This window comes from Hypomesus transpacificus, chromosome 10, assembly GCF_021917145.1.
Source record: "Hypomesus transpacificus isolate Combined female chromosome 10, fHypTra1, whole genome shotgun sequence".
NCBI classification, from domain to species: domain Eukaryota; kingdom Metazoa; phylum Chordata; class Actinopteri; order Osmeriformes; family Osmeridae; genus Hypomesus; species Hypomesus transpacificus.
The window spans coordinates 9,874,813-9,885,924 of NC_061069.1; the positions used below are offsets into that span (position 1 = coordinate 9,874,813).

The window sequence follows — 11,112 nt, forward strand, 5'->3', positions numbered from 1 at the left end:
CACCGGCTCTCTTGTGTCATTGGCACCAGCCTTGGCGGCCGCCAGAGTTCACTGTTTTGTATATGTATATCCTACGCCTGGGTGCTCCATGTGTGTACAGCTGGTAATACGATTTTGCCTAAAACAGCCAGCCGCAGCTGGTTGTTAAGCATTTTATGTTCTGGCTATTTTGGTGGATTAACCTCCTCAAGAATTGTGAAATATCGTTAGCCAGCCACCATTGCGTAGCACATTTGACAGTGTTAGATATTGGTACACGAAAAAAAAAAGGTTTAGTGGTTGCTTTCAATGTATTATCCATCTTGTAGCTTAATCATTTCATATTTCCTAGTCTTAGTAGTGTAGTGGTTATTACTGTGTGTAGTAGGCTACACAGTGTAACACAGCAACAGAAAATAAGTGAGAGCGTTGAATGTTTCTGTAGTGTAAGGACACTACTGTAAAGACATAATCTACAAAGGCGTGAGTGCAGGCCAAGAGGATGGATTAAACATCACTAATAGCATTAGCAGTCACTATATGAATAGCGTGTTTATAACTGTCTGATCTACTACTCAGTGACGAGGTGCCCTCGATCGTATAATGATTTTTCGGGGTAGAAGTGCCCATCCTGACCCTAGCAGGTCAGATATTAGCAACCAGCCAATGTGATGGAATGAGAGTTGAACTCCTCCTTTTCTGCGGAGCCAGAAAGATCCCCTTCCTGCGGTCGCCGTGACAGCCAACGCATTGTCTCACGGGGACCAGGACATCAACAACGTATACCATTTGCTTGCTGGCTACGGCAGGAATATTAACAACAACTGTTTGACAAAAATATTTGAAAACCATGGGCAACAGAGATGATGAATACGATTTCTTGTTCAAAGGTAACTATCGACCATTTTCCAGTCAACTTATTAGGTTTGATACCCACCCAGCTGCTTGAGATGGTAACCAGCTAACGTGAACGCAGCTAGCTAGTAACACAGTTTGCTTGCTAGCATTGTTGCCCGAGCCGTTAAAACAATGTATTTTCCTTAATCTATTGAAATGTAGGTAAGGTTGTGATCTTTCAAGGGAGTGTGTGGCCTGCTAGTTATTTGATATGGGAAATAGGCTTTCGCATGATGTTGAGCAATGCATACTTGGCCCGTGTCACTGCATGTTTTTTTCCGTCAACACGTACCTTACTGTGTAGATACTGCTGCTGTTGATTTGAGAAATATGTAGATATCTATGTGCAAAAGCTATGTTTGGAGCCTCCCTGCTATATTAATGAGTTAACAGAAAGTAGCAGCAGTGGAAGAGCGAGGCAGCTAGCCCAACGTTACACACCCTAACTAAACTGGCACTACAACATCGAATCTGTGGAGCAATCCAACCCACACATTAAAACGCGAGGTGGCGAATGTTTATAAAAGTGTAATTTTAGGTGAATAATGGACTTTCATGACATTTAATTTTTTACTTGAGCCGAATTGGGAAAATTCGTGACTTGAGGCAGCGCAGGAAAGGAGGCCTTAGAAATAATGTTGACTCAGATTTAACAGGTTCACTGTTTCCTGCTGCCTGACTCTTGATGGGCAAAGTTCAAATTTCAGCTGTAGAAACCGAGGAGCAGCACTTTGCACTCCTATAAATTTTTACTTGTAACATTTCTGCACTGTCAATTTCTTTGTGTCTAGGCCCAGTTCTCAAAATACCAGTCTCAGTCTGAACTAAAGCATCAAAAACGGTATTACCTAGTTTCAGTTGGTCATGAAGGACCTTTAGTAGTATTGCCTTTAAGTACATTTAGATTTTTCATCCTTAGAGAAACAAGTAAACACCTGTAGTGTTAAATTGATCTAATCTTTCATCTCATACTCCTGTTCTACATGAAACCCGAAGTGGAACCTGAATCCTCAAAGAGATCGGATCAAACGCTACGCTGCCGTTCTAATGCTTTCAGGAGTGTCATGCTTCTCTCTGTGTGTGTTCTGTCTCCAGTGGTGCTGATCGGAGACTCTGGCGTGGGGAAGAGTAACCTGCTGTCTCGTTTCACACGGAACGAGTTCAACCTGGAGAGCAAGAGCACCATCGGGGTGGAGTTTGCCACGCGCAGCATCCAGGTGGACGGCAAGACCATCAAGGCCCAGATCTGGGACACGGCCGGCCAGGAGCGCTACAGAGCCATCACCTCCGCGTGAGTAGGGGGGGTGGGGCCTCCGCCCTGGAGACAGGAAGTACAGGGGTGGAGAACAGGAAGACGTCTCCATGTGACGTGTTAGTCCAGCCCTCTGACCCTCCGTGCTCCCTGCTCTGTCCTGGCCAGGTACTACCGAGGGGCTGTAGGGGCTCTGCTGGTGTATGACATCGCCAAGCATCTGACCTATGAGAACGTGGAGCGCTGGCTGAAGGAGCTGCGGGATCACGCTGACAACAACATCGTCATCATGCTGGTGGGCAACAAGAGTGACCTGCGTCACCTCAGGGCCGTGCCCACGGACGAGGCTCGCGCCTTCGCAGGTACGCACCCCCAGCCCTGGACGAGGCAGCAATGCACTCTGGGTATCCAGAAATGCAAATAGATTCTCTCCCTGTGTGTCCCTTTGTTCAGCCTTCTCTCTGTCTCTCCCTCAGAGAAGAACACTCTGTCGTTCATTGAAACTTCGGCCCTGGACTCCACCAATGTAGAAGAGGCTTTCAAGAACATTCTAACAGGTAAGCAGCTTGAGCACTTTTTTTTTTTAAATTAAGTATAGATACTTTAATCAATCAACAGTCAAAGGCCAACATATCCTTTTTCCCCTTCAGAAATCTACCGGATCGTATCACAGAAGCAGATAGCTGACAGATCTGCACATGACGAATCACCAGGCAACAATGTAGTGGACATCAGTGTTCCCCCGACCACGGATGGGCAGAAAGGCAACAAGCTGCAGTGCTGCCAAAACCTGTGACACTCACCATTCCTGTGACCCCCCCCCCCCCCACCACCACACTCCCATTTCACTCCCTTCCCTTTCCTCACCCTCATCCTGTCTCCTCCCACTCTGTCCTTGTTCCTGTATATGCCGACGCCCCTTGTTTCCGTCAGTGTAGACTTATTTTTGTCAATTTTGAACCTCGATGAATATGTGCTCTTCTGCCATGAAGTGAAACTTACAAAAAGCCTTTGTGTCACGTTATCAAGTCATTCCTAGACCTGACGTGAAAGTTCCTGCAGTGTAGGAAAGAATGAGGCAATCTATTGTCTGTGAAATCGATCGAGCTGTGCTTTAGGGATTACTGTGTAGTGGTAGAAGCTGGAACATTTCAACAATAGCCACTAGATGGTGCTGTGTACATAGCAACTTGCAGTAGCTTGAAATGGCAGTATTACAATGGTATATATGCATTGGTCTTATAAACAAGGCTCAAACATTTCTTGCTTATCATGGTAAAAGCAACTTTCTGTGTATTTATTCATATATATTTGGCTTAACTTGTCATTGTTTTATGTTCATTATGCACTGTAAAAAATTTACAATAAACTCCTAGACAGAGTAGCCAATGTGTTACTTTTGAGAGAAAATCATGTTTGCGTTTATTTGAATCCATTCACCTTCACTAGGGGTGGATTTCTTTAAAATGTTTATATAAGCATATATATAATCTAAATTTAAAAAAAAAATCGTGAATCAATTTTTATCGAATCGTGACCCCAAGAATCGAATCGTGAGGTACCAAAAAATTCCCACCCCCTAACCTTCACCACCCAAAACGTTTTTTGTTTCTCTGTCCAGAGTTCCAGTCTGGGTGGGAGTTTTCCCCAGGAAACCCTGTCTGCTGGCAGATAAGCAAAGTGCCCCCCCCCCCTCCCATATTCTAAGCCTTTTCTGTTTGGCCCTGCCAGGTGTAAGACTGGGACATGGGTCCCACTGAACTGTAAACATTCACTCTCATCTTCAAATGTTTCAGCTTTTACATTTGAGCATGTGAAAAAGGTTGAAAGCCAGGCATTTCACACGAGATAGAACGGTATCCCCACATACGATCCAAATAGCCTTGTAAGATGGGGAAGCCTTTCACTGTTTAGCAGCTGTGTGGGACATTTCACTCCACAAAGCTTACCCTCTGAAGGCAACATGATGACAGGGAGGATAAGAGTACGGAACATTAGAAGATTCATAGGAAATATGTTTTCACACAGACTACAAAGCCGTTTTGTCCATACAGTAGCTTGGTTTTAATTTTGCTTTGCACACAATTCTTGGCTGATTTCAAGCACCAACATATTTTGGTGTAGACATCGTTCCGTTTCCACTGCACAACATAAACATTGTAGTATTTAAAAACATGTTAAGAGTGATAAAATCTTGTGAGTAATGAGAAGATAAATTACAAACGATACACATCATATCAAAAACAGTGGTGAAAATAACAATTAAACACTGACAAACATCTAATAAATGGTTCCTTCTACGTAACACAAGTCTTCGTTTCCGTTTAACATCAAAACAAAAACCACAAGCTTAAAAATCTCTTTCTAAATCAGAATCTTCCTGTATCACCATTTTTGTACTATAGTCAAAGTGCCATTCGATGCATAAAACAAAAGAATGCTTCTTTGGAGAGAATGACGTGATTGGATAAGATGTTGGAACACAGGAATAGAGCCCTGCCCCTCTGGATGCTTAGCGAGGGAGAACATTTGCATAACCCCACCTATCATCATCGCCCTCTCAAGTCTGTTTAGTCAGTAAGCGAGCTCTTATGATCCTTCATATTCACACTACATTGGACATAACTTTACTAATTTCATAACATTTCGTATTGGATTGGTTAATATTATAGGCAAAATTCACGCACTTATGTCATAACATCGTACATGGCGTGGTCGCTAAGCACGCAGACTTCCTGTGGACGCCCACCAATGAGAGAGAGCGTGGGGCAGAGGAATAACTAACAGCTGACGTGGATTCGGGCCTCTGTCCCGACGTTGTCTGAAATCCTTTCAAATCCGTTTTTCCGTGACTGACTAAGCATGTCTCATGTTAACAAAGGAAATGACCTCATGACCTCAAAGGAAATGACCTCATGTACAAACCTCGCCCACCAGACGCTTAACACAGGCGTGCGAGCAAATACTTAAGCGAAAGAGTAAAAACTATTGGACGTAGATCTGAAGAATTTCCTTCACGAACAAAGATGTCTTCCATCAGACCCAATGACAGCCAGCTGGCCACTACCATCCCCACGAAAACACAATGACAAATGATTAATGACAGCATCATACTAGGCATGAGTATTACTATTGCACAACATGATCTACCCTTTACAACATCCTGCAATATTAATTCCATACAACAGGATTCATTTAGAGTGACATTGGAGACACGAAATAAAAGGATAAATGTATTGATTTGTTGTTGATAAGCAACAGTTCATCGACTGCAAACAGAGTGGACTCCAGAGCTACACTGCTCAGAAGTCATATTTCTACAGGACCAGTCTGAACGTCCGGAAGGTCTACAGGCCCAAGGACATGAAGTCTCCCTGAGGCCACAGCCCTAGGCAGGGAAACGAGAGTCAAACGGTAAAAGTCATCTTCTTTATCAGACTGACAAACTCTCTCTCAGGTAAAAGTCATCTTCTTTATCAGACTGACAAACTCTCTCTCAGGTAAAAGTCATCTTCTTTATCAGACTGACAAACTCTCTTTCTCAGGTTCACTCGTGTTTGATGCCAGTATGAGACTGAATACTAGTCTGGTTATGGCACCCATTATAACCACCGGTCTTAGCCCCAGTCCTAAAACAAGCACCTCCAACTCTCAGCCTTAAACTAAACAGGAAGTCTAGAGAAGGTGCAGGACTTGTAACACATAAGTGAAACACAAGATTAAAAAACGAGGTTCAAAGATCCTACATCCCACATTTTTTTTGGCTTCTGTGCACAACATCCAGCTCCCTACTCCAAAGCATTTGATTTGGGCCATAGCAACAGCACAACCCACAAACTTTCCACTGTGGAGATATCAATGAAGGACAATACTTACACAAATGATTACATATCAAGTTAGCAAAGTAAGAAAGCAGTCTAAAGGACTATACACACAAGGGTGAAGGGAACCAAATGTACAAAACTCACTAAAAGAGGAGCTATCCATAAACGCAGTGTAGAAAAACATAAATGCCCAGGAAATACTCAGTAAGCGGCTAAAAGGGTGATAACAATCCCTCTCAAGTCATCAAGCCATGGTCTGACCCAAGAGTCTTGAGTTTGCTGGCATTTTTGCATATCTTTTTACTACAGAGGTCAAATTTCTATCTAACAATGACCCCAAAGTAAAAAAAGCAACCTTTCCAAAAACATTAACAGTGCATGCATGCAAAAACTGTACGTGTCAGTAGCAGTGTTTCCACATACTGCTAGCACAATCGTCCACAGTGTTTTATTGCACAATCTCTAGTATACAAATGTCACCCTGCCTGCACAAAGAGGGAAGAAGAAACAAAACAAAAAACTGAAGTCAAACTGAAGGTAGTTGACTGACTTGTCTAAAACATGAGTGTCTCGTAATCCACCAAGCTGACATCTGGCTGGTGAAGAAGAATCCTAGCTTTAAGCTTTACATGAGAGAGGTGTAAGAACAGACCAGAGACCTAGGGAGAGAGCTGAGGACACCAGAGGAAAGGAGAAGGTCCAATATTTCATTTTTCAGAAAAACATTTTTGAGAGAGAGGAGAGAGAGTAGAGAGAGAGAGAGAGAGAGAGAGGTCGAGAGAGAGGTCGAGAGAGAGAGAGAAAGATCATTTGGTCATGTGCATCATCAGCCCTCTCCAGGTTCCAGCTCAGCATCTAACCCTACTGGCTCTCTAAACGTCCCTTAGAAGGGCCACACAACACAATACAAAAGAGGGGCAGATAATGGAGAGCTAATACACATTAGGTAGGTAAAAAGGGCTTCGATAGAAAAAGCAAAAGAAATGCTTCCACAAGTGCTTCGGCTCTAGCTGGGAGGCAAGGTGGGGGTCCAAACCTCCGCCAGAACATTAGTAACAGCCCCGTCATCATCCTGTTCCTCATCTTTCCTCCCCACCTTTGACCTCATACGATACTCTCGTCCGCAGACTTCTTCATCAGCTTGGTGGAGAGCAGGGAATGTTGGGTGGAGTGGCCTCCCTTGGCATCGGGGATGAGCAGTCGTACTTTCTGATTGGTTCGTCTCCACTCCGAGTACAGCTGACAGTGGTAACGGAACGACACCTGAATCCGGAGTAAGAGAAGAGGAGGGAGGGTGGCGAGATGAGTTGGGGAGAAGGGAGGGGGGAGAGAAGAATGGTTTGGAGTTGGCCTGTGTAGCTGACGTGAAAAAGTGCTGGCTACACTACTCCTGGGTTAATACTGAACCAATGAGCTCAAAGTACACTTGGTTTCCCACAAAAGATCCCTAACGACAAGAATGGGAGGCTCATTAAAAAGGCAAGATAACCACTCTATAAGTCCATATAAACATAGTGTGACAGTCATTTACACTAACTACTTCCTGAATCGTATAAAAAGTCAGCATTTCAGATGCCAGGGACCTCACAAGGTCTTTGAAATATCCTGTGGGACATGGGATTCGCCCAACTCTGAGAAGTACTATTTGAAGTGTTCAGAGAGCCCAAGTGATATCAGCTTTTCGACTCCCTACTGTGCTGTGTGTGTTGGTGGGGGGGCGTGTTAGTCCTACCAGAGTCCAGAGGACGTAGATGGTGAAGAGAGCGATGGTGAGAGCGATGAGGCCCACGGCTTCCAGCCTGCTCTTCAGCTGCAGGTGGTCTTGGGCGCCGCGAAGACACAGCCAGCCCGAGATGGCAGCCAGGGGCGTGATGAACAGGAAGCACACCATGTCACAGAACAAGGTGCGCTTCTCATTCCTCGGACCAGGGTCCCGCAGCCACTGTGTGGAGGGGGAAAGACAGAGTGAGAGACAGAGAGAGAAAGAGAGAGAGAGAGACAAAATTTAGTCGTCAAGCACATATACACAGCACTTTGTTTTGCAAAAGTAAGTAACAGCAAGCAGAGAAAGGAGTGGCAGCATAAGCGGATTTACAGAGGTCCAGCTGCAGGAACGCATGCACAGGACGCCCCTCGCGTCTCCCGCGTCCACGCTTCCTCGCGCGCCGCCAAAGAAAACCCCAACACGGAAGCAGGCAGAGGAGTGCAGACAAGGCGAAAGGCATTGACCTTTGTTACCTCTGTGACAGGCCTGGGCCTCCGCTCGATGGTGAACTCTGTGTGGCACAGCTCGCAGTAGCTGGTGTTGGAGGAGGAGAGCCACTTCTCCAGGCAGCTCTTGTGCACCGTGCCCAGGGTCCCCGTGCAGTCACACGGGGAAAGGAGGCCCTCACCGTTGGCCCCCTCGTGGCAGATTCGGCAGATGGGTCCGTCACTGGAAGAAGGGGGTGAGGGAGTGGAAGACAGAGGAAGGGCCGTACTTTAGGACTGCTTTACAGTTTTTGACACCAACTTGAAGTTGGATTGCACAGAACATTCTGCAGTTTTGAACGTGAGATAGAGTGTAGAGCATGACTTCCAGGGGGGGGCGGGGGGGGGGGGGGGGGCTGCATCAAGAGACCAAATACAAGAATAAATACAGTACTCAGCATACACTTGTGTAAAGTATACATCTTTTATCTCATAAACGCAGTGATTCAGACAGAAGCACAGACAGATAAATACAGAGACACAGACACATACAGTAACCACAAACACCAAGTCACACACACACCCCAACAGGTTTGTCACCTGGCTTCAGTGAATGAGCCGCGTACCTCTGAGTGCCCAGGGGCTTGACGACGGTTGACAGCAGCCGGCCGTCTTTGGCCGTGACCTGGGTGACATACTGGGCCTGGCAGCTATCCGACTCTTCCACGCTCTTGGACAGGGCAGCGTTGCCAGAACAGTCACACAGTGAACCAGGGAGGTGACAACACTCCCCGGTTGTCATGGTTGTGTTGTTTTCGGGGGTAAGGGAAGGGGGGGGTCAGGGGTGAGAGGAGAAGGAGTGAGGGGAAGCAGCCAGGTTCTGCTTCCGCAGAACAGAGTGGTTAAGCCCAGCAACTGGGAACAGGAGAGAGAGGACAGGAGTTATGGATATTGTTGATTGTTTGATGGCAGATACAATCTTAACATTGATACAGAGACAATACTTTTTCACTCCACAAGTTCCAGATAGTATAAGCCTAAAAGTACCTTCGTAAAAGTCATGAAACTCAGAGAACTATAGTAGTTAACAGTACAATACAGGCTAGGAATGCACAGCTAGGTTAACTTCTGTAAAGTTAACCTAACATTTGAAAACTCATTATTTGGGTGTGGAATTACTTGAAATTTTCTGAGAACAATGCAAACATTTCTGAGAAGAGTAAATTCGCTAACTCCAATGTTCTGGATGAAACTGACATTTTGCCTATTCTACAGCTTTCGTTTTCACAGAAACAAAAACTGATAAGACAGCTGTTCTCCTAGATAACCAAAACACGCCCCTCCCCAACATTAAACACAAATCTTAAGCCTATATTCGATTATTTCATATTATTGCAAGATTACAGACAATTGCAGGTAGTAAGGTATTTATTACCTAGTCCAGAGGGACTTATTTCTATTGTCAACCAATCAAAAATGATGACTGGAGCTGTCCATATAAACAATTCACTAATTCCTAGGCTAACTGGCAATGCAGTTGATGCTGCATGATCAATAACCAAAGCTTTTGCCATGGTTCGAGACAATAACATGGATGATCCACACCATAGCTGTATTTTATTTTAATAATCAGGCACTCTATGACATGTAACATGTCCAACTTAAATAGCTTACTTGACCATGTCAATCCTTAAAGGCAGTTCTGCTGCGGTTGATATGATTTCAGAATCAATTGCAATCAATCCAGGGGAGTGTATTATTATTTTATCCAACAACAACCCATAGCTAACCAAGCTAGCTAATGTATGATCAATCGGCCTCTACAATCACCATTGCGTTATCTACTGCCCCCCAAATGCAGCGAGCCCAGTACGCGTATAGACTATGTAGCAGACAGGTACTGTACAACATGAACATCTACACGACACTGTCTTGATAAAATAGTTCTGCTTGCTACATAATTGTGAATCCAGCTCGACGTTGCATCGTACAGTCTCCTGGTCAGTAGCGACAAGATAACTGGGGCTAGGCTAGCTGGTTGGTGGTAACACTGGCATAGCTAGGCTAGCACCATTACATTACTTATACTATCTTATTTAGCTAGCAAAAACGCCACCTTCAGGCAAAATATGAACGATCATGTAGTGTATTATACTCACAGCGTATCTTCTTTTTTCATTTTGAAATGTGGATCTGAGAGTTGAATATCAAATAATAAAACAGGTCAGACTTAGATACGTTAGCTAGCTTGCTAGACTTATTTATCTGCCCGTGTGTGGACTAGCTACTGTCTACTACTACTAGCTAGCACTGCACAAGCTAGCTAGCTAACCGATGGCTAGCTCAGCTGACACAACGTCAATATGTCAACGACGACGCTTCCGCCACTGGCTGGCTTTCATCCGTCTACAAACTCAGAGGATCATTAAAACATCAAATGTTATAATAAAGCAAAAACGGGCTTGTATCAGATCCAATTGTCTCTATCTTCAGTGACCAAAGAAGAACCCAGTCGTATTTCATGCATTGACACTAAAATACATGCAGGAAAACAACCTTTATTTCCAAAATGCAAATAAAAAACGAAATGCCCGACAATGGCTATTTGCACAAAGGAGTGAATGTAAAAAATACTTACAGGAGGCAAACCTATTGTGAAGTGCAGAAATTCAGCTGTGCACAAGAGTAAATCCTGCTTGAGTTGACCTGACAAATATTAGTTTGACATAATCAACTCATCCCTGTAGGGTATCCACATCCAAAACAGAATAATCTATAAACCAGAGATTATCTAGTGTGGCATTACTCATCAAACACAGATTTAATGGCAAACAGATACAAATCGAAACATATCCAAGTTGCGGTTTGAATCAGAACTGCAGATTAAGTAACACACATCTGTCTTGAGACTGGCGGAGAGGATACCACATGCTTTATTGATGTTTTATGAAAGCATTAACGAGACCGTCA

General features: G+C 44.4%; 2 protein-coding genes and 1 long non-coding RNA gene across 5 annotated transcripts; 2 read left to right on the plus strand and 1 right to left on the minus strand.

Moving 5' to 3' along the window:
- Positions 1 to 702: 702 nt before the first annotated feature.
- Positions 703 to 2,935, plus strand: LOC124473145 (ras-related protein Rab-11B-like). The gene is made up of 5 exons (XM_047028427.1): positions 703 to 869; positions 1,972 to 2,167; positions 2,297 to 2,490; positions 2,605 to 2,685; positions 2,779 to 2,935. Exons 1-5 carry the CDS (start codon positions 830 to 832, stop codon positions 2,922 to 2,924), a joined length of 657 nt encoding a protein of 218 aa, XP_046884383.1. The 5' UTR covers positions 703 to 829; the 3' UTR covers positions 2,925 to 2,935.
- Positions 2,936 to 3,916: 981 nt separating this feature from the next.
- LOC124472476 lies at positions 3,917 to 5,690 on the plus strand. The gene is made up of 2 exons (XR_006956629.1): positions 3,917 to 5,542; positions 5,586 to 5,690. It is a non-coding gene; the product is annotated as an uncharacterized LOC124472476 (long non-coding RNA).
- Positions 4,823 to 10,630, minus strand: march2 (membrane-associated ring finger (C3HC4) 2). 3 transcript variants are annotated; one of them, XM_047027328.1, is made up of 5 exons: positions 10,302 to 10,630; positions 8,769 to 9,057; positions 8,182 to 8,386; positions 7,685 to 7,894; positions 4,823 to 7,215 (listed from the first exon to the last, which is right to left on the minus strand). In XM_047027328.1, the coding sequence occupies exons 2-5, from the start codon at positions 8,942 to 8,944 to the stop codon at positions 7,057 to 7,059; spliced, it is 750 nt and encodes a 249-aa protein (XP_046883284.1). In that variant the 5' UTR covers positions 8,945 to 9,057; positions 10,302 to 10,630; the 3' UTR covers positions 4,823 to 7,056. The 3 variants fall into 3 exon arrangements, with proteins under 3 accessions (XP_046883284.1, XP_046883286.1, XP_046883285.1); XM_047027330.1 differs by having other exon boundaries at positions 8,191 to 8,386; positions 10,302 to 10,523; XM_047027329.1 differs by lacking the exon at positions 10,302 to 10,630 and adding an exon at positions 9,817 to 10,248.
- Positions 10,631 to 11,112: the final 482 nt, after the last annotated feature.